General features: G+C 41.5%; 1 protein-coding gene across 1 annotated transcript in view; it reads left to right on the top strand.

Annotated features, from left to right (window-relative positions):
* KDR (kinase insert domain receptor) overlaps positions 1-14,580 on the top strand; it is a 30,822-nt gene extending 16,242 nt beyond the window's left edge. The window contains exons 20-30 of the mRNA XM_083861151.1: positions 863-951; positions 2,672-2,828; positions 4,275-4,375; positions 5,784-5,906; positions 6,038-6,149; positions 6,527-6,626; positions 6,742-6,847; positions 7,960-8,111; positions 11,417-11,513; positions 11,612-11,700; positions 12,569-14,580. Coding sequence (XP_083717277.1) covers positions 863-951; positions 2,672-2,828; positions 4,275-4,375; positions 5,784-5,906; positions 6,038-6,149; positions 6,527-6,626; positions 6,742-6,847; positions 7,960-8,111; positions 11,417-11,513; positions 11,612-11,700; positions 12,569-12,773 — 1,331 coding nt within the window. The 3' untranslated portion in view covers positions 12,774-14,580. The remainder of the gene's footprint in view (positions 1-862; positions 952-2,671; positions 2,829-4,274; positions 4,376-5,783; positions 5,907-6,037; positions 6,150-6,526; positions 6,627-6,741; positions 6,848-7,959; positions 8,112-11,416; positions 11,514-11,611; positions 11,701-12,568) is intronic.
* Positions 14,581-22,501: the final 7,921 nt, after the last annotated feature.

The raw sequence follows: 22,501 nt of genomic DNA, 5'->3' as shown, positions 1-22,501 counted from the left end.
GCCTGTGTGTGTGTAGGAGGGGAGATTGCAATTTGGAGTCCAGCTCTGGGTGCATGGACCTATTTCACTTTATAATCAGAGACAGATGTTTTGTTTAGTGAATCCAGTACTACAAACTAATTTGGAAGAAATTCAGTGTAAAGTAACTCAGTAATAATTTTTCAAGGAAGCTGACTTGTTGGCTTACTGCGGGATGAAAATTTAATTTGCAAAGTTCCATGATACAAGTCAGTAGTTGAAGGAAACATAATCCATAAATATTTATTTCCTTGTTTATTCCATGTTAAAATAGACATGGCCAGTATGTGGCCATGGATGGAAATTTATGGAAATTTAAACCTAGGATGGAAATTTATCACCATAGCATATGCCTATATGAAATAAATTTGAACATGGAATGACCTATTTAGATTGTACATTAAGTTATCTATGTCTGAAACCAAGATTCCAGTTTTAAATTTTTAGTACTTTAACCACTTGTAGAAAAATGCATAGATAATTGCATGTGTATTTTATTGCAGAGGTTAATTACACCGAAGTTCGTTCAAATATTTATGTTGCATCCTTACAATGTCAATTAATTTGGGCTGTAAGTGGCACTTCAAATCTAAGCACACCGCTATACTTTTTGACATATGAAATTAAGCCTGTGATTTTCAAATATATGTGCTTTGTTTTTTCCCTTTAAAGAGCAGAAAAATGAATAATTTTGGTGCTTTGATTAGATTTTTTTATTTTTAATACTGATATTTTAAAAACCATTGGAATGGTCTTTGAACTGTATGTATTTCTAGCCAGAATTTATGCTGTGAGATAAGGGGGGATATAAATGGTCTAACAAATTGCTTTATGTGTTGTACAGGCCCACTCATGGTGATTGTGGAATATTGCAAGTTTGGAAATCTGTCAGCTTACCTACGGAGCAAGAGGAGTGAATTTGTCCCTTACAAGGTAAGGAGTCAAGGTTAACAGTGAAATGTTTGGTCTGGTGGTTTTTTTCCATGCACAATTTTTCTTTTTTCTAGTGCAGACTGAAGCAGCAATCCCTGGGGACTCTGAATGTCTTAGTACTTCTCATGGGAATGAGAGATGGCAAAGACATCAGAGGTCATTTAGTCTTTCCCTTGGCCCCTGCAATGTAGCTGTTTTGTTATTGTTAGCTTAAAATGTGCAAAGGAACTGGGCTTCCACTATTTCCTTTGGCAGACTATTCTACACTTGGCTGTATCTTTCAGGAAGTTTTTTCTGATAATCAGCCTGAATTTTTTCCTTTCTTAGTTAAGCTCCAGACCACCTTAAATAACTGCACTCCTTGCTTAGTGTATGTATCTGTCAGATATCCATAGGTATCTGTCACATGATTATCTGTTCTGTTGTCCCCTTGGCAGATTGCTGAACAAGGCTATACATTTCTTCTGCTGTTGATAGTTGTGTATAATTGATGTAGCTCATGAGTTTACATTCAGCTTTTTACCTCCTGAGTCCTTTGCAAGAAGGAGCTCCATCACAGCACCCTTTCTGCACCCTGACTTGAAAGAAGTGGGAAGATGGAGACTGGCATTTTCAAACTCATTTCTGGGCACCTCTGAGAGGAGTCTTATTTCTGGAGAGAATCCATCTGGAGGATCCATGCCCTCTGAGGGTCAGATTGCTGTATGAAGAACTTGGCTGTATGTAGCCAGGACGCAGGGTCACCCTAGGGACCCTGCCCTTTTCCAGCCACAGCCAAGAGGGAGGCCCCTGGGCTGTACTTGCCCATGTTGGTAGACTTGAGTTTTCCTGCAGCTGCTGTGTTTAGATCAGAACTTCTTCCCACTGCTTGTTGGTTCTTCAGGGGGTTATTTTTCTTTATCCTTGGAGACATTGTTTACTATTTTATATTGGCAAAGGCAACTTGCTGCATCTTCTTGTGAGGTAAAAAGATAAACAAATATCTGAGAGGCCTTGAAGGAAGAGACAGCGTTTCAAGAGAGTGCTGACCTTTGCTTACACAAGCAGTGGGAATGGGATTTGGCAGTGTCAAAAAACAGCCCTGCCAGAGAAAAAAATCACCAAACCAAAGCAGGAGAAAATGGAAATGTTTTGGATGACACCTGTGGGGCTGGATTCCTCCCTAGGGGCATGCAGTGGCTTAGGGGAAGAAGGAAATAAGTCAGATTTTGATGGCTGATAGGGTTTTGGCCAAGGTAGAGTTCAGCAGAAGGGCCTTTGCAGCAGCAGGAGGTAAAGCCATAGCAGTACAGAGGCTGGAGTGTATGAGAGGGTTTGGCAGCATCCATCCTGGTGTGTTTCACAAGTGGGGGCGCCGGGGGCTGAGGACACCAGCTCCTCAGTGCGCATTTAGTCTCTAGCATGTGGAGATGTTGCTAGGGTTTGGCTGGGAGATTGTGAAAGCAGGAAAAGTTGTGCTGTGGAGTGACAGAGGGTGCTCCAGCTGGTGAACCTGCATAGCCATAGCTTGGATTTTGCTGGTATTGTCAATGCCCCAGCCCGGTGCCCCAACCAGAGCTGGCTTGGAGCAGAGCAGCTGATTGTGCCTTCACTGGGTTGCTTTCCCTGCCTTCCCTGGTGCCCTTGGCACAGACCATAGGGAGCATCACTGCTTCTACAGCAGAAGCTTCTGGTATGCTTTCAGCTTCTGATTTTTCTCACCCTCCCCTCATATTTCTAGACCAAATGTGCCAGATTTCGGCAGGGGAAGGAGAACTACGTTGGCGATGTCTCTTCTGACCTGAAGCAACGGTTGGACAGCATCACGAGCAGCCAGAGCTCAGCAAGCTCTGGCTTTGTGGAGGAGCGGTCCCTGAGTGATGTGGAAGAGGAGGATGGTAGGATACATCTTCTTCTGGTGTTGGAGCATGTCACTGGGGGGCTGATGAGGGACATTGGGGACTGTGTGATTTCTGAAGCTCCCTTAAAACTGTGCACGGGGTATTCTCTGGATGACCAAAGTTCCTGAGCTATGGATTAGATAGATCAGCATCCAGATCAGCATCTCAAACCCCTCAGCGCAATCCCAGATAATGTCCTATATGAAAAGGGTCTGGTTTTAGTGTGAAGCCTTTTGGAGATATGTCTGTTTAATGCCCCAATATTTTCAGGGAAAACTGCAGAGTACAAACTCCAAAGGCAGTGCAGAGAGGGATGCACCAGCATGCTAACTGAATTTCTGTAATGTTTACCCAGAAGTTAAATACTGTGAAATGCTGTTTGATTCACTGCTTATTAGCAGAGAGCTTGCTTTGCCTTCCCTCTGCCCAGGTGGTCTGTCAGGAACAGGAAGCCTGAATTAGCCACTCATTCAAAGCCTCCCCAGGATGCACATATCCTCTGCAGTGTTTTCACTGATGCATTTGCCATGTTCTCCTTTGGCATATGCAGTACAAAATGCTCAGTGCTGCCATTTTAGAGACTGCTAATTTCACCTAGGGGTGGGATCAGACTAGTTAGGAGGAAAGCCATAGCTCTACTGCCTGTACCTCTACTGCTACTAAAAATCATTTAATGTAAAGAAAACATCAGTATGTGAACAGGGGGAATGATCTTGCAGTTTCAATGCAATCTAATAGGTAATGTCGCGTATGCACTTCATGCATTTCCACACCATCCTGGTCCCTTTCCAGTACCCCCTGGTGTAAACATTGACCCTCTGAGTTGGGATGTTGCAAGAATGTAGACCTGAAGCAGCCACCAGTGTTGTAGTTCTTGGTAGATGTCTGCTTAAAATCAAAAGCTGAACAAAGTCACAGAGTTGTTTATTTCAGCAGGAAACAAATGCCTAGGTATCTTTGGGTATTTGAGTACATTATTCCCCCAGGTCACTAGATTATAAGGTTAGGGCTCTTCCACATTAAATTAGCACAGCATTTTGCCAAATCAATGTCTTTCTCCCTATTGCGTAGTCTTTCTTTGTAAAGACTAGGTGGGCCTCCCTCTCCTTGGTTTCTAAATTCATCTGCTGAAACCACAGAAAACTTTGCTGTCCTAGGAACTTGTGAGCGGAGTTTCACTTGTTTTTCTTTTGGGATTGTCTTACAAATCTTTCCTCTGGAAATAAGCAGGGAGGCCTAGGATATAACCCATGGTCTCAAAGTTTATTTTGCACAAGACTAGTTTGATGTAAAATGGGTTGTTAGTGATAATTATATAGCTAAAAAAAGTGCTTGATTTGCTCCTCCAGACCAGTGTGGCATAAGGTTTGGATGGACTAACAAGCCGTTATTGGTGAAATCGGTGACAAAGAGCATGTTTGACTGTCATCTGATTCTTTGCAGCTGGTCCTGAAGACCTTTGCAAGAACCCTTTGACCATGGAGGACCTCATCTGTTATAGCTTCCAGGTGGCGAGAGGAATGGAGTTCTTGGCTTCACGCAAAGTAAGGAACTTCTCAGGAAGAGTGGCATGTTATTTATTTGACTGCAGGAGGTAATGCTGTAGGTCTATAGAAGAAAACAGCATGTTCATCTTTGGACTGGCAGTCATCTACAACATTTTCCTCTTGTTCTAAGACATACCCAAATCATTAATACTACAGAGTGAAACAGCCCATGCATTTATTGACACAAATGTTAGTGATCTGTATAAGGTTTGTGGGCCACCAGTTCACAGAAGAATGGTAAAGTGGTTGGAGATGGGGAACCTACTTATAAGGACACTTAAAGGAATTAGGGACAAATCTCTGGTAACAGGAGGTAAACAAGTGTAAAGGATTTTGCTCTGAGGACATTGCTTGTACTTTTTGCACTGGGATTGGAAGGACAATGTGTGGAGAGACAATACTTAGCTATGAAACTTCATAGATTACTTCTATGAAACTTCATGGATTACTCCTTGGAGAATCTCTTGCTGAGGACACCCTGGCAGTCAATAGCACCTTGCCTACATGTTGGTCTTCTAGAAGTATTTTTCTGTGGTTTGAGTCTAAATATGTAGAGCACATATTTCAAAGGATGACAATTCCAGCAAGAGGGAGGAATTGCCTGCAGCTTTATAGAAACAAAAAGTACTTCAAAATGGGACTAGAAAATAGAAGCAGGAAATACAACTACTCTAGAGTGCAGGCTAGGTGTTCAAGAGCAAACTTCAGAGTCTTTTTCTAAAAAATGTGCTTTTGTCTGCCTTTCATGTACATCCTGATTGATGTGCAAATGTAAAAATACCTGCTTAGAGAATCTGCTGTTTCAATCCATAGTAGAAACAAATCTAGTCTCTTTCAGAGCATGGGTGTTTTTTTGGTATTTTTTGGTTTTTTGTTTTTTTTTTTTTTTTTTAATTTAGGTTATTGAGGCTTGAATTTTGATGTGTCTGGGTAGTTAACTAAGCTGTTGTTCTGCATAGGTAGAGATGTGGACTTCTTTCTCTGTAGTAGATATTAGTTTGTGTTGGAATCAAGTCAGCATTTTAATGTGGTGTTTTTCAGAGAAATAGTGGAGTACACAGATTTGAGTGAACCTAAGTAAATCTAAAGGTAATCAGATCTGAACCTGTTTTGTGTCAGCTTCTTAGGATAATTAATTAGCTAACTTCAAAGGCCCTCTCTGCACAGTGGATAAACAGATGTATGTTTGGACTTGGGAACACAGCCTCCCTGAGCCAAATCAGTTGTGACCATCAAAAAAGCACTTAAAATCAGCGACTGTTGATGCTGAGGTTTCTTTTTCTTAAAAGGTTTTAAGAATTATCTGGCCTTTGAGGGTAGGAGAGCACATATGTGAAAGAGATCAGCCCTGTGGACAGAGCTGTGACGACAGGCAGCATATGAGGTTGTTTACTTCTCTTTGCAGTGCATCCACAGGGACCTGGCTGCTCGTAATATCCTCTTGTCAGACAATAATGTGGTCAAAATCTGTGATTTTGGCTTGGCTCGAGACATCTACAAGGACCCAGATTACGTCAGGAAAGGAGATGTAAGTTTCAGATTATCTGTTTGATAGAAAATTAATATGAAATCAGGAATTCTTTTTTCTCTTAAAGAGATTTTTGGAACCTCAGTTTTTGCTAAACTGTGATACCATTTTGTTTATGAAAATGTTTTTAGGCCAGACTACCCCTAAAATGGATGGCACCGGAAACCATTTTTGATAGAGTATATACCATTCAGAGTGATGTATGGTCCTTTGGAGTCCTGCTGTGGGAAATATTTTCATTAGGTGAGTCACTTTCATTTTACTAAGCCATCTCTAAACAAGAGTCTGAAGAAAACAGTCAAAGTGTTCTTGGATCCCCTGTAGCATTTTCTTTTTACTTCTTGGAAAATTCCTATATATTTTCTCCATCAAAATAAAATACTCAAATTTTCTTTAAAATGTGAATATAGGAACATAGGCTTGAAACGCTTCTTCATACAATTTCAGTGTGTGATGATAAGCCTCATTTACTTAGTCAATTGCTATTTCCATCATACACATAAATTGTTTACACATCCAGATTGTCTTATTGACACAAACCATAGCAAGTTACTTGCTCGAAAATTAATCCTAACATTTTAGAGTCTAATGCATTAAAATTACCGTTGCTTTCATTTTAGGTGCATCACCATATCCTGGAGTGAAAATTGATGAGGAATTTTGCAGGAGACTGAAAGAAGGAACAAGAATGAGAGCACCAGACTATACAACACCAGAAATGTGAGAAACTGTTCTTCCATCTACCCACACTTACCCCACACTACTAGTAAGTTCAGGAGCAAGCAATAGGTGCTGTTTTCTTTACACTGCTTTTTAATCGGTTTTGTCATTCCAGGTACCAAACAATGTTGGATTGTTGGCATGGAGATCCTAAGCAGAGACCAACTTTTTCAGAGCTGGTGGAGCATCTGGGGAATTTACTGCAAGCCAACGTCCGTCAGGTATGTGACCTGTAGTCTGTGGTTGCTAAAACCACTGTCTGAATCTGTCCTGCCAGCCATCACAGCATTCCATAGTTGGGTGCTGTCTGCTGGAGCTGTCAGGGAGACTGGGCTTCTTCTACTGCTCCCATTACTGATCAGCAGTTGGGTCTCTGACTAGCAAAGAGTGGCTTGTGGTGTAAAGATCATAGAGGTTGTGTTATGGTAACCAAAAGCCACTCTGCCCTACCAGCAAAGCCTCCCATGACACTACTGCTGTCTTTGCTAGGGAGTTGTTGGCATGGGCTCAATTCCCTGATCTGCTGCTGCTTTCTCTGCACGCTTCAGATGCATTCCAGCAGGTAGCTCCTGTTGATCTTACTGTGCCAAAGATGGTTATCTTAGTGTGTGTGGGGATGTGGGCTGTAGTGCTTTTAATGGCTATTGTGGAAAACAAGGATATTAGAACTTAATTGCCTGTGAGCAGCTCCATGCAAATTAATGTATTAATGCGTGACCTGTGTGCAGGCATTGCAGTAAGAGAGCCCACTGCGACCAAGTGAGGACATGGGCCTCCATTCCACACTCTACATCTTGTGGCTTCCTCTTCAGTTCTATGGAAGTGGACAAGGCCAGGGCCATAGATATGAGCCCACTGAATGAAGCAGGATGGATTGGGCTGTGTGCTTCCTATTAGACAGGCTGCTCCTTTCTAACCTCTCAGTGATGACAGGAATTACACTGCCCTTCTAAAAAATCAGGTTCATTTTCTTTGTGGCATTACTAAAATCTACTTCTATTTTTTTTCAAAGACATCAATAAGTGTCCAGTTTATACATTATGTTACAGTATATCATACAAAAACCTACTTTTTAAAAAATTTAAAACTACTTGGAAGTGAATCTTATTAATCTTCCTTCTTTTAATGTAGCTGCTCCTGCAAAGGTGGTTCATAGTTTCATAAAACATTCATTTATACAGTTCATATGTTAGTTTAATAAAACATAGTTAGTTTTATAAAACATCCACACTTTTGGGCTGATGCATTCTCCATGTACGTGCATGTATCTGTTTATGTCTGTGTGTCTCTGTGGCCTATTTAATTTTTTGTGTTTTTTCACTGCATTCTACAGGATGGTAAAGACTACATTGTCCTTCCTTTGTCAGTATCATTGAATATGGAAGAGGATTCGGGTCTCTCTCTCCCAACTTCACCTGCTTCCTGTAGGGAGGAAGAGGAAGTCTGTGATCCTAAATTCCATTATGACAACACAGCAGGAATTAGGTATATTATATGGTGGACATCCTACTGGGACCTATGGGAGGGTTTTGTTCGTGCTGGGGGAAGGGAAAATGAAAGGAAGAGACTTCAGCTGCCTGGTCCATATTTAACCTTCTCCATAAGGATAAGAAGGAATTTGTAGAGCTTTTGTAGGCAAAAGCTAGTTTCTTACCTTCCCAGTTAGTGATTTTTACATTTGTTTTTAATGTTGCTATCCTTTCAAGACTTGGTATTCTCATTCAAAAACAAGCAAACAAAAAAGCAAAGCCCATGAAAATAACTGTTACTTGTTTTTTAAGAACCAGAACATATAGAAGGTTTTATTGGTCCAATTCAGTTGTGTTTGCAGTGTTCTTGTGCTGCAGCTGCCAAGAATATTAATGGTAATAGATCTATCATTAATAGCCTATCTTGCATTTCTCCTCCTAAAGTGAAAAATTCAAAAGTAGCTCAGGAATTGATAGCCAAGAGGAACATGACATAAATAGTGTTGTCACTGTTTTATGTCCACTGCTTGCTTCTGGTGGACTTCTAGGGCATCCACAAAGGTAGATGCTGTTAGGTATCATGGCAAGAGTGACTTTCCAGTAAGGAGTTTGTACTAATGCACTTCAGGGGCTTATGTCAGACCCTTTGAGGACCTCTGGCATGAGATATAAGGGAGAAAGGCATTTGCTCGTCCAGTGCAGCCACTGAGATGCTGGGAACCCTGGATTGTTCAATGCAGTCTCAGAAGAAGGAGCGTAGAAAGAGATGGATGTGACCATCAGGGTGGACTCTGTTGGCAGGTTTCATGAGGTTTCCATGAAGAAAAGAGCCCTCTGCCTCAACTGCTTGTTGATACCCACCACAGACAGAGCTCCCAATGGTTTGGGGTACAGCAGGATAACATTTTTATGTGACCCTAGAAAAGACTACATAGGCACAATGCATTTCACACTCCGGTTGAACTTATGATCCTGCAGTTCAACTCTCAACCCCATGCTTTAGTAGTGGGGCAGTTCAAACTATACATGTTTAAAAGACAAAACCCACTTATTTTTCCATTTTTTAACATTTATTTTTCCATTTTTATACCTCCTATATGGCTTTTCTTGGTCCCCATTTCCTGTTATGACAGAAGCACTCAGTTGACATTTTAAGGAGACTTTGAATCTCTTTTCTCTCGCCTTATATTGTGACAGGATTGTGAAAGCGCTTGTGGCAACCATGCTAGGAGAGGCAAAGTGAGGAGGTTAAGTCATGCTTAGGGGCTTTATTCTTATGTTCTGGTAGCTGAAAATGGTCCAAGGCATGGATCTTGCTATACAGGTAGCGGCAAAGATTGATCTGTTCAAATCTGTCTTTTTCAATCTTCACAAATGTACTAACTATGAAAAAATAGGATCTCTAAATCAAAGCTGGAGGAGTATAGCAAGCAGAGGGAAAACATGGAAAATATTAAAGAACGTTTAGATTGCTGATATAAATTAAAATCAGTGAGACCTCCTAACATCTGCCATATTTGGTTTAGGAAATAGATATGTAATTTCTGAACCTTGAAAGATTGTCATTAAAAACAGTCAGGTGAGGTACAGAAGAGTTAGTGTAAAGTGTACAGATAATACCTACTCTTAGATAGAACAGAAAAAGTGTAATTCTGCAATCAGTTTAATTTGAATTCTAGGAACAATCCTGGAATAAATATTCAGATAAGTAATGGTAAATGCCTACAGGAAAACAAATTAACTACAAATGGCTAGCATGGATTTGTCAAGAGCAGATCAAGTCAAAATAATCTAAGTTTCATTTTTAGGGAGAATAGTTGATGTGGATGATAGCAGAGAGGATGCATTTTGATGCATCTACAACAACCCTTGTAGGCTGGCTCTTGTCTGGGCTGAGCAGAGGCAGGTCTCCCATACTTGGGAGGTCATTCAGATCAAGAGGCTGGGCTTCTCAGCCTTCACCACCCTGGAAAACTCTAATCCTGGCCATGCAGTTCTATGCCTATGTGGATGTTTAATGCAGGCACACAGGGAGCTTCCAAACTTAGAAGGCAAGTTGTGGAATGAACTTCTAGTTGTACAAGATCAGGTTGTCCAGGAGGGTGCATGGACTAGATTGTCCATTTGATGGTTTTGGTACTGAGGTGTTGGATGGGAAATAAATTAGATACCACTGCAGAGGAGCAGAAGACACGGCCAGTGCAGAGAGCTTGAAAGAACTGGTTTTGTTAAGTTTAGGAAGAGAAAATGGAGAGGGAACATAGCAACAGTATACATATATACTGTATATATTGTATATATACAGTATATATGTATTTTGTATATACTGTATATATGTTTCAGTATATGAAAATTTGCTCCAAAGACGATGTTAAATAATTGTTCTGGGTCCCCAGCATTAGGACAAATTTTATTTGAGCAAGTACTTAGGTTTATGATTTGAAAAACATTCTAAAGTGTGATTGAGCACCTCAGAAGGCTACTCAAGGAACTGTAAAATCCCCAACAATTTAAATAAATGTCCGTTGGAGATGAGCAGGATTAAGCATAGCTAGACTCAAAGCTGGGAAAAGGCATGAATGATGCTCTTAGTAGTCTCCAGCTTTGCACTTCAAGTGGATGCAAGTTACTCTTCTAACTCCATGGCTTTTCCGTGATTAGCTGTTAAGAACATAAATTTGGTGTTTAACTAGGACACCATCCATTTCATTCCATATTCACTTAGGCAGAAAGCTGAGAGTGCTGTTTTGTTTGCTGTATTAGTATCTCCATGCAAGTCAATTTTTTGGGTCTTTTTTGCTCAATATTTTTTATGGATGTCATCCTGACTCAGAGGGCTTCTTTTGGAGAAGAGCCTTCAAGAGAGATTTAGCACTCCCTGTCCTGATCCCCACAGCTTAAGGGCAGCACTGTGCTGACTCTGCTGTTGTTGTCCTAGGTCCAGCCAGGGGTCTCAGAAGTGCAGTCCAAAGGAAGAGACACATGTCTGTGCTCCAGGCTTCTCTGTTTATTATAGTTCTAAGCAAAGCTTGCAGGAAGTGAAACCCTCCAGTGTAACTGAGGAAAGAAGCTGTTTTCTCAAAGCCATTTCTTAGAATTTGCTCAGAGATCAATATAGTCAGGAGCAAAAGGTCAGAAATATGCCACTTACTAGCTGTTCATCCCTTTCAATAAATAGATACTTTGGAGTTTTCATAATATGTTTTGACAAAAGGATTAACTTCTCTGAAGAGAGATAAAAGGATTCTGATATCATTGTGCTGTTTGCAGCCAAGTTGTGGATAGTGGAAACAAAATTGTTTTGTTTTGTTTTCTTTGCAGTCAGTACCGACAAGGTAGCAAGAGAAAAAGCCGCCCTGTGAGCGTGAAAACATTTGAAGATGTCCCGTTGGTAACCACTGTAAAAATTGTTCAGGAGGTGAGTTTGTCTCTTTACACACCCTTTCCTTCTGTTGATACTTTTTTGTGTGTGTTTTTAATCTTCTTCCATTTAATGCATTTCCAACACCTTTGCAGGAAAACCAGACAGATAGTGGGATGGTTCTTGCATCTGAAGAGCTGAAGGCATTGGAAGAGAGTGAAAAACAAGTGAAAATGCCCTTTAGGTAAGGCTCAGGCTGCACATAGGATTGAATATGACCTTTTACTCCAGTATGTCAGAAGACTGATTGGTTTGTAAAACTATTTGGAAAAAAACCCCTTTTCTTAAAGTATTTTCAAAATCAGAAAGCAAAATTGTGCCCAGTGTGCCTGGTCATCTGCATTTGTTATTAGGAAAGGGGAGGTAATGCAGCTTTTGGAAGCCTCAGTCAGTACCCAAAAAGGACTTGTATTTATCAGCTGCAATAGCATCAACCACCCCTTGAAGGTACTGAGCTGGTACACAAAATTGAGCACGTGGGGACCTGTCTGAACCAATGAACAGCTTTTGGTTTTTCGCTTGCTTTTTCTTTTTTTCCTAATAGCTGACATTTGAGTTTTCAGGATGTACCTGGGTGTATTTTCAGAGCATTGTACAAGGGTTTCATTGTGCAGTTCACAGGAAGCACAGTGGCATTCATGGGGCTGAAACCTCCTCACGTATGCTGTCTGAGAGCTTCCCAGGAATTTTTTTTTTTTTTTTGCAGGACAACTTCAGTTCAGATGAAGGTATACTGCAGTTACAATTGCACCACAGCTGAAGTTAAGCCTCTAAAAGCTTTCTCTCTGTTTCATCTGTGGTCGCAATCTAACTCCTTGTATCATCATAAAATTAAACATCTTTTTCATGCATTAGTGAAGTTAGGGCATATGAATAGGTCTCTTCTTATAATCAAATGCATGTTTAAAAAGGCTTCTGGCCAGGTTTGAGCACAGCCCTTTGCTTTGGTTGTTGCTGTGATGGAAAGCAGCTGCCATCCAGAGTCGCACACCTGCCCTCCAGAAGAGCATCTCCACAGCTCTCTCAGCCCTGTTTCTGATTGTTTTTTGCAGCACCCTGGTGCCCAGCAAGAGTAATGAATCCGTCATGTCTGAAGCCTCCAACCAGACAAGTGGATACCAGTCAGGATACCACTCAGATGACATGGACACCACTGTCTACTCCAGTGAGGAAACTGAACTCTTGTGTGCCCAGGAGGCTTCGCCCCCGCTCTGCCGTGCTCACGGGCTCCCCTATGAGAGCCCCGCACCGCTCTAGGGGGGAGCTGGCAGCTCCAGCTCCCCTGGAATGTGCCTTCATTGCCTGGACTGGTGGTATTCAGGTGTGATGTATTGAAAGATGGCCTCCATGGGACTAAGGAAAGACATTTATTTTTCCTGAAGATGATGCAGAAGCATCTGGCAGCAGAACTGCACTGTGCCGGGCTGGGTTCCTTCCTCAAGAGACGCTGGTAGCTGAGGGTGCACAGCCCTGGCCGTGGTGTGTGGGCTGTGCCAGCCCCATGGCAGAGGCTGAGCCTGGTGATGTCGAGCATCTGCCTGATGCAGGCAGCATCATGGCATTTGACTTACTGTTTTTACTTGTACGAAAAAATGGCACATCCCTGTTTTTTTTTCTGCTTGTTTGTTTTTCCCCTTGTGGCTGGACTCCAGGAAGGAAACAGCACAGCACTGGCTTCTTGTTTCTCAGAGTTATTCCTTCCTTGTACCTTCACAAACAAAAAAAGGAACCTCCAGCTCAAGGCTCTGGCACTCTGACGGCCTGAGACTAAACATAGGCTGGGCTAAATATAGGTGGTCTCTGTCCTTGGCAGAGGAAAAAGGCTGCTGTACAAGTCCTTGTGAGTTGCTTTTTCTCAGTGAAGTTGGTTAGTAGGGAGAAGGCAGAGCATTGAGTCTGCCCCAAGTGATGGGACTCTAATGGCAGAGCTATGCCTGAGGATGGCTCTGCTCCACTTTCACCCCCAGCACCCTCCCTCATGCCAGATGCCTACCTGCCTCTGAGCTGCCTGAAGCTGCTGCAGAAAATACTCCCCTCCCCTCAGATCACCCCTTGGGCAGCCTCTACAACAGGTAGAAAAGGCAATGTCATATACCCTAGGACCACAGGAAGCACTGTGATTCTGGTGGGGCATCCTAAGGGCACCCTACCTTCTCATCTCTTTCCCCCTCCCCCAGATTTAGGTCTGACTTTTTCACTTTGAAAACTCAAAGTCTGTTTGCTGTGGCAGAGATCTCAGTTTATGTAGCCTTGGGAATCCGTGACTGGTTTCATGGCAGCTCCGATCTCCGAGTGATGAAATTGTGCCTAATTGTTGGACAACTTCTTACCTGTGCTCTTGTAGCCCCAGAACTCTTGATAGACACAATGAGGACTACAAGATTTTAAAATGTAAAGCTATTTCTACTGAGTTCTTTTTGTATTTTTATAAGTATTTTTTTTGTTTGTACTTACTATAATGTCAAATGCTGGGAACCATGAATATAAGGCATATACAGTATTTATAGCCTTTTATGTAGAAATAAATGTAATATATTAAAATATAAATATATATTATATAACAGATATTGTACTATTCACATTTTGTATCAGTGTTCTGTAGCATTGCAAAGGTCACAGAATTTTTTAATAGCTAAAATTTTTCACTTTATTAAAAGGGACTGGAAATTTAGAGCTGAGGGCTACAAGTAGGTTTGTTTTCTTTTGTTATATCCTTTCTGTTGACAGGGAAGATTCTAAAGTACTACTTGTTCCAAGTCTACAAACGTGTAGTAGGCATGTGTCGTAAGAAACTTTAGTGATTTTTAGCAGTTGGCAATAAATACCTTTAGAGAAATGGCCAGAGCAAGAGACTGCTTGTACAAGCTGAATCTGCTCTGAAAGAGTTTATGTTCATTTGGGGATGGTTGATCTGATTGTATTGTGGCTTTTGCCTGGGGAGTGGCATTTTCCCTTAAAGTGTTGTTAATCTTTTCCCACTTTTGTTTCTCCTAGCTCACTTCTCACAGACTTAATATTGTCCCTCCTCTTGTGCAATGGAGCCTTCCTTTATTTTAAATCTGTACTTAAAGCTCCTACCTTTTCCCTTTGTCTAATTTTTGACTTTCTCTTGTGCACTGCATAGGCTTTTGTTCTTGGGGCAAGTCTGTCCATTGCTAGGGACATAACAGCTTATGCTAAAAAACAGAGCAAGAGATGTTAAGCCACAAACTGCAGACTTAAATTCAGCTTCTCTTTATTGCATTTTGAAATGAGACAGGCTACTGCATAGTGAGAACATTTGTCTAGGAAGTGAGAGATCTCACTGCTAAATTCTTCTCAGGTGGAACATGGTACTAATGCCTTCTACACATTACATGCATTACTCATATACAAGGCTGTGGGTTGTAAAGCTGGAAATGTTTCTTCATTGCTCCCCCAAATTCTAAAGCATTTTACAGACAGGAAATCAGGAGCAGGGAGGTCAGATAGAAAAAAAGGGAGAGGCTTCCTAGATCGTGCGCAAGGGCTTCTAGCATGGACTTTATTTTCACATATATATTTGACATTTGTCTTGCTTCTCAGGCAAGAGTCTAGCCAGCAGAATATGCTCAACAGACAGTGCTACACCCTTTATCATCCCTTCTCTGCAATGTTTTTCAATATCTTTAATGAAAGTGCTCTTCTATGTATTATTACACAATGGACATAAAATATTAACACTGGCAGGACCTTGATGAGCCATATATTGGAGAGTCCTGACTCTGAGGTGGAGACAGAGATGTGTCATTGATATCCATCTACCCTAGACCTGCATTCCTCAAGGTTTGGGATGTTCAGTTTAAACATCTCATTTTGAAGGTTCTTCCCTCTCCAGCTTGGTGTAACACACGATATGTGCCACATACCCACAGTCAGATGCTTCAGATGCTGCATTCACAGTACCTCTAAAACAGCCTCCCACCACAGTGCAGACTAATGAAGTTTCAAGACAGCCATGCCAGTTACTAGGTTCACACTTACAATCCTTGTCAGCCAATTAAACTCTCTTCTGTGTCCAAATAGTTTTAAATATGCCTGGAAAATGTGGCAACTAGCACACATCTGCTATAGGAAAGGAAATTAGTTTCTAAAAATAAAAATCCACCCAAACCATATATTCACTGTCAGAAGCAAGCAAAGGTTCTATAAATGTGTTTGTAGATTTGGCATCCAGTAACACAATTCTTTTCTTAAACCATGGCCATTACATCCTTTAAAACACCTGGTCTTTTTGTTGTATTCTGTATGCAGCACATTCAGCTAAATGCTAGTCATGCCACATCTGTCTTTGAGATGCTTTAAATTCCAAAAAGGATATTTTCAATGAAACAACAGATAAATAATGCACAGATTTGCAAATGCCTTGCAAACCAGTCCCAGCTTTATCTCTATCCTGCAGCCATGCAGCAAAGTGTCAACATTTGGATCAGCATCCTTATCCATGAAATTCAGCCTGGATCTGAGCCCAGTGAGCTACAATAAATAGAAGGGACACGTAGGAAATTATGTATCCAAACATATCACTGTGAGCAGCTGGGTTGGAGTGAGGGGTAGCAGTGATGGGGTTGACTTGTCTTGTTCAGAGGAACTGCCAGAGTGAACTGTATTGCTGGTGGGTTAGGATGTGGGGAGTCAAGCACAGCCATGGCAGAAATAGGCAGTTTCAGGGCTGGGAGACAGCTCAAGTCAGCTCTTATCAATGTAAACACAGCTCACCTGAAGAGTGCAGGGGTGTTCAAGCATGGTAGGTAGGTCCTTCTCCCTGCAAAAGCCACTGTAAAATGCATCTCATCATTTGCATGGAAATGTCTTGGCAAATCCAGTCCTTGCCTAAGCTTTTCTTAATGTGCATTTCATATGAGAATAAAAGTGTCAGCATGATACTCCATGTTTTCTGATGTGGTTGTTCTGAAAGACCATGCCTGGATTCTTTTGGGACAGAGTGCTAATTAATTCTAAAAGCAGTGTGTCACTAAAATCACTACAATCGCAGAGCTGTTGACATTGGGGACAAAAATTTCCTCTTCATGGCATCTCTTTTTATGGTTCCAAGGCTGGAAAACATAACTGGACAGCACGGATAGCCTCCAGATATAAAGCTGGAATTTGCTATTTTTATGTGAAACATTCCCAAATCATGAATCATCTGAGGTTTCCCCTCATTACTGATACTTGAGTACACACCCTGTGTTACCTTGCAGTATGGGACCTCTCAAAGCAACAGCAAGGGCAAAGAAAACAAATTTAACGTTTGTTCTTTCTAATTGACAAATTTATTAGGGACAGAAGTTAACCAACAAAGACCTTTTCTTTGGACTTCAGCCCTGCATTTTTATTCTGCCTGGCTGAGTGTTGCATTCTGTGTTGTAATATATGTCCTCAGCTCCTCAACCCCTGACACTCAGGCTGATTAAGTCCCAGAAGGTCATTGGGAAACATAGCAGGAGCTTGTAACATATGGTGCTGATAAACATCTCGGCATCAGAGATAAGGAGCTGCTCAATGTAATCTTAGGAAGCTCAGGTTTTGTTGCCATAAAACTGTACTATGTAAAGCCTAATCCCTACACAGGTTTAATTAGCTGTTAAACATATCAGATTCATGATGAAGGGTGTTCTGGTTACCTAGACATTGTTCACTGGCTGCCACTGGTTGGTTTAAATGTGAGGTATCTCTGCCCTGCAGCTTGTTAGGATGACTTGTTATGGTGAATGATTACTGCTCTGTAGGTTTTGGGGTGGAGTTGGGGGGGGGTGGGAATGAATTCAATTTCCAGACCCATTTGTAATGTCAGACACAGCCTCTGGTACCAGGTAAAATGGCAGTGCTACGGGGTTTCCTACGTCCTGATCAAAAAAAAGACTTTCTCAAAAGGTGGAACATATGAAATTAAATTAAATTGTATTTTCCAAGGAGAGCTGAATCTGTTCACCATCCTGCAAAGCTGTTTCCCTGGGCTCCATACTCTTTCAGTATAGTCATGCTAAGTGATGTGATTAGCAATGGTTTCACAGGGACTTTTTAGTTTTATTTCTCTTGGTTTGTTTTCACACTACAGTCAGAAGCATGATTGTCTCTCACTGTAAAGAGACATAAGGTAGTTTTCATCCTGCCCAGCTAAGCAGCAGTACCAGTGAGGCCTTGGCAGCCTGGACTTCTGCTTGGCCCAGCATCGCCCATTGTAAGTGATGGCTCCATGATAGTGGGTCACACAGCAAAGTCTGTGACAAAGTCTGTGTCTGCTGACACCAAGCTCACTAGCAGGAAGTCAGCCACAGGGTAACCTCTGTGTGTGCTGAAGTCACACCTTCAGCTGCAGCATCTCCCCATTTGGGAATAACCAGAGGAATGCAAGTCTTGTCTGGTTGCTGGAGTTTCTTGCACTTTTTGGTGTATTCCATTCCCCCATTGTGTCATGTACTGCAGCAGCAAAGGTTATCTATCATGTTTCACCTCTATCAGACCCACTTGAGGCTGAAGATGGCAGGTTGTTTTCCACCACTTATTCCAGTGTTTAAGCAGACCCTGGTAAACCCTGATGGGGGCCAGCAGGCAGCAGTGGCCTTGGTTTTGGGACTGACACTCTGCCTAGGCTTGGCAGTGCTGCATTGCATGGAGCAAGGGAGAGGAGCCAAAGACATAAAGTAAGTTTTAACAATTGTGTATATCCTTTTCAAATATGCATAGGTCCTGGCAAGTTGTGCTTTGGCACCAGGAACTGAGGAGGAATGAAGAGGTTCTGCTTGTTAGAGACCTTCAGGTTGCACTGTCTTATTGGAAGACCAGCACTGCTTGCTGCTACTTGTTTAGAGGCCACTTTATAGTGCATATTTCATGCAGAAGTAGGGCCCCTTTATTCCTAGGAAGGATAATTACTGAAGTTTTCTAGGGTTTCAGTTGTAGAATTGATCCATTTATTTTTCTGTTCACCATGTTCAGACTGTGGTTTAAGAGCTGATCAGTTGGGCAAGGTATCTGAACCAGCCAATGGACCCTTCTTATGTTTAATATCCTTTGATGGATTTTCTACTTTCTGAACTTGTGTGTAACCCTTAACATTTGCAACACCCCACAGCACGAGCTGTTTGCATGCAGATTTTCACTTGATGGCCCAAGCTATTTTCCAGTACATTGATCAAGTTTTCCCTACTCACTTTCATTGCGTTATTCAGGGTTTTATGGACAGCTATCCCCCAGTCTTTCCCTTTCAAGTCAGAAAATTCCTGTAAAATCTGTTTGCATCTCCCCAAACCTGTAAATAGGGCCCCTTGGTGAGAAGGTGACATCTGTCTGGCCTGATTCCCAAGCAGGTCCCCACGAGATACCCGGCTTCCGTCGGGAGGAAGGAGGGTGTGGGACACTCACAGAGGGCCGTGTTTTGTCAAGCAGTTCGCGTGACGGATGTCCCGCGGCATTGGCCAACATCAGTCAATGTCAAGACCCAACTTTGCCGGCATCTTCTCAGCCCTGCTATTTTTGGCTGGTGAAAGGTTTCCAGGGGCTGGGTTGGACTTGTCTCCCGTGTGCAGTGTCGCCCTGTTCCCAGGATGTTTGTGCTGGCTCCTGGCTGGCTGCGGGGAGGGATAAGAGGCAGAAGGCAGGGGCTGGATGACTGAAATGCAGCACAAACAGCAGCACCATTTACCACTGTGAACTGGCCGAAGAGAGGGAAAGCCAGGCCTATCTTATCAGTTACTTACTGAGTTAAGACTCAGGGGTATAAAAGCTCTCTTTAAACTCTGGGTAATACCCATAAACAGAGCTCTTAGGAGATAACCTCACCAGCAGAACTTTTTTGGTGCACTTATATGTAGTTTTGTATTACAATCACAAAGACATCTTTATATTGTCTGATAAACTTCTTAAACTGGCAACAACTATTTAGCATTTCAGTATAGTTAAGTACTAAAACAGCAGGGAGTGTGCAGCTAAAGCAATACAATTATTAATGTATGTTTGGTATTGCTATCAGAACAATGGCTTTAGTCATTTCAAGCCTGCTCCCGGGCTAATGTTGCTAATTTTTCAGGAGGATTATTGAGTTTTATTAGCAATTAGCTTCCCAGTATAATTATACAGCTATTAGAGAAATCAATATTGTATCATGTAGAGTCCCTTAATAGCTATAGTTTGTTGAGTCTATTATGGGGCCAACTTGGAAATCAAATAAGGAGGAATCTTTATAATTCTGCTGAAACTGGGCTTTGTGTGATGAGATAGATGTCTCAGACATTTAATACCGTGAAATCTGTCTGCGGTATTAAATCTTTGCATTCAATTAACAGTTTTACAAGTAGACTGTTAGAAAATCATTGCTGTATGTTTAAAACTTTCTCTCCCTTCTGACTCCTAAATATCACTAAAATTCTTGACCACTACATGGCTTTCAAGCAAATCAATATATTTATACAAATATGTATATTCAAATCACCATCCCATAAACACGTTTGTCAGTTACTCCAAAAATTCACTAGCCTAAGGTGAAGGACTGTTTGCCACAGAAGTGTCTGTGACAGATTTTTCATCTGAATTGATGAAGTGCTTTTTGGTTTTCATGATATGATGCTTTTTCTTTTTTAAGAACATATTCCTAGGTTTGGGCCTATTACAATTCATCAGAGCTTAAATATCATGGTAAAAAAATGCAAGGTACATCTCAGGCAGCTCTTGTTTCACAAGCTGTACTTACAGTATATATACTTTCAATATATATCTGCACAGCATTTCTCTGACACTTACTCTGACATTAAGTGTCGGAGTTGGGCACTTTCTTCACCAGAAGAAACTCCCTAATTTTGGCTTAGGACTCGGGCTTAACCCTTACCCCATGTTCTGTGGATTTTTTTTTGTGCCAGCAAAGGACAGAGCTGACTGAAAACAAATTGGGGTGGGGTTATTTGATTGGTTGATTGGTTTCCTCAGGTTATTTTGAGCTCAGCTCCCAGGACATGGCTTACTGAGCATCACAGCTATAAAAAGGAACATGGCAGCTACAGAAGGGAAAGCTGTGGATGCTGGCAGCAGTGGAGAGCCACAGCTTCAGTACAGCTAACACTGCTTGTGAAACTAAAACCACTGCAACCTTTTTCAGATACAGCACAATGCGTCTATGTGGCTGTGAGCAGCAAATGGGGGAGAGTCACCCACTGCTCCCATCTGGGGCATTTTCTGAAATGGTGAGAAAGACATTTTCCTCTATTCACTATGTTCTTGTTTTGTCTTCAGTAGCTGAAGGAACTTCAAGTAAACTTGGAGACATTCCTTCAGATGTGTAAAAGTCTTCATCAAAAGAGTTCTCTGCATTCCTTTTATTTGTGTTACAGAGAATAAGATAATACAGAGAATAGATAATACTTTGTTCACTCCTCACTTAGGTTGTGTCCTACAGAAACAGAGTTTTAGGGAAAAGCTATTTTTCTGTTGCTTCCAGCATAAGAACTAGTGAGCATCAGCTGCAAATACATTAATATAGGTTTCATCTATCCTCAGTAAACTTGTGAAATTCTTTTCCACAGGTCGTAAAAATTTACATCAATTGAGCAAGTTGTTGAACAAATTAATGGAAGAAAAAAGCATTCGGAGGTAATAAATATATAAAACACATCACAAGTTCAGGAAATCTCTGAGCTGCAAATCACAGGAAACTGAGACAGGGTGTTTGGGAGAAGTTTTCTATGTGCTTATTCTGCTGATTTACTGTTACTTCAGCTTCCACTATCAACTGCTAAAGCTCCTAGGAGGATGCTTTGGTGTACTGCGACCCCATGAAGCTTTTGTAAGTGAACTTGTAAGCTCTTATTGTTAACTAAAACATTATCTTGACACTAACTCTCTGCAAGAGTTACAGTTTTTGGGCTGCATATAAAAGATGATAAATGTGTGTTTTCCAACACACACCTAAAGTGCTCTGCAAAGAGCACTGTATACATTGGTAAAACAAAGTCTACTAAAATTGCTCTAAGTGGTTCCAAACCCTTGGAAAATGAGTGTGTCTCCAAAGAGAGAGTGAAGGGGAGTGGACCAGATACTGTCATAAGCACCTCACATGGGTGGTTGCAGACTGCAGTTTGATTTCAGTGATGCTTCATTGCCACGAAGTACCTGTTGCACAGCTTGTATGTCTCTCAACAGCTTATTGAAAAGTCATGTAACCTTTGGGGAAGAGAGTTTAGGCCCTGATTTTCAGCCTTTTTGCTGCAAATAAATGCTGCATTCCTGACATTTCAAGTACACAGGCAGAATACCCTCAGCTCCATCAGGCTGCTGACATGTTGTGCAGAGGAAATCTATTACAGCCTCAGGAACTGATGGGTTTCCTACTCATTCTCAACAGATTGACTGGTGCTAAATATATATATCCTGTATTTCCACACAATCTTGGTGAAGAAGTCAACCTGTTTACAATTATTTTAAGATGGAAAAAAACAAAAGATGAATGTAAATTGGTAATTCATAAAGGAAAATCTAAATCACATTTTTCTTATTAGTCCATGCTTCTAGCTCAAAGTTCACTGAACACAACATGAGACCATGCTCAACAATGCACAGAGAGGAAAAGCTCATTGACACCATTGGGATGCCTGTCTAGTTAGCAATTTTATAAGGAAAAAAAATTCCTCAAGGCTAAAACATGGAAATTCTGAACAACTGCTGAAAGCCCATGACGTGTAAGGGCTGTTTACTTTGGTGTCTTTGGATGTTGCCCTATGGCATCAGTTTCTAAGAGATAGTCAATATTCTGGGAAAATCTCCAGTGACAAAACATAACTAGATACACTGAGCTCAGTCCTACAGCTGGTGGGACTCTGCATCCACAATCTCTCTGCAAACAAATAAATAACTGCCCTGAAAATGACCCTGAGCAGAAACACCCTGTCAGATTTGCAGCTTGGTATTTGGTGCAGACAAGCACCCAATACCTGGCAGTGCTGCTACAGCTCTGTCAGCCCATGCACAGCAGGTAT

Source organism: Zosterops lateralis, assembly GCF_965231275.1.
Source record: "Zosterops lateralis genome assembly, chromosome: 5".
Lineage (NCBI taxonomy): Eukaryota > Metazoa > Chordata > Aves > Passeriformes > Zosteropidae > Zosterops > Zosterops lateralis.
Note: the sequence above shows the minus strand (reverse complement) of the source record. Positions and strands in the feature narration are given on the sequence as shown.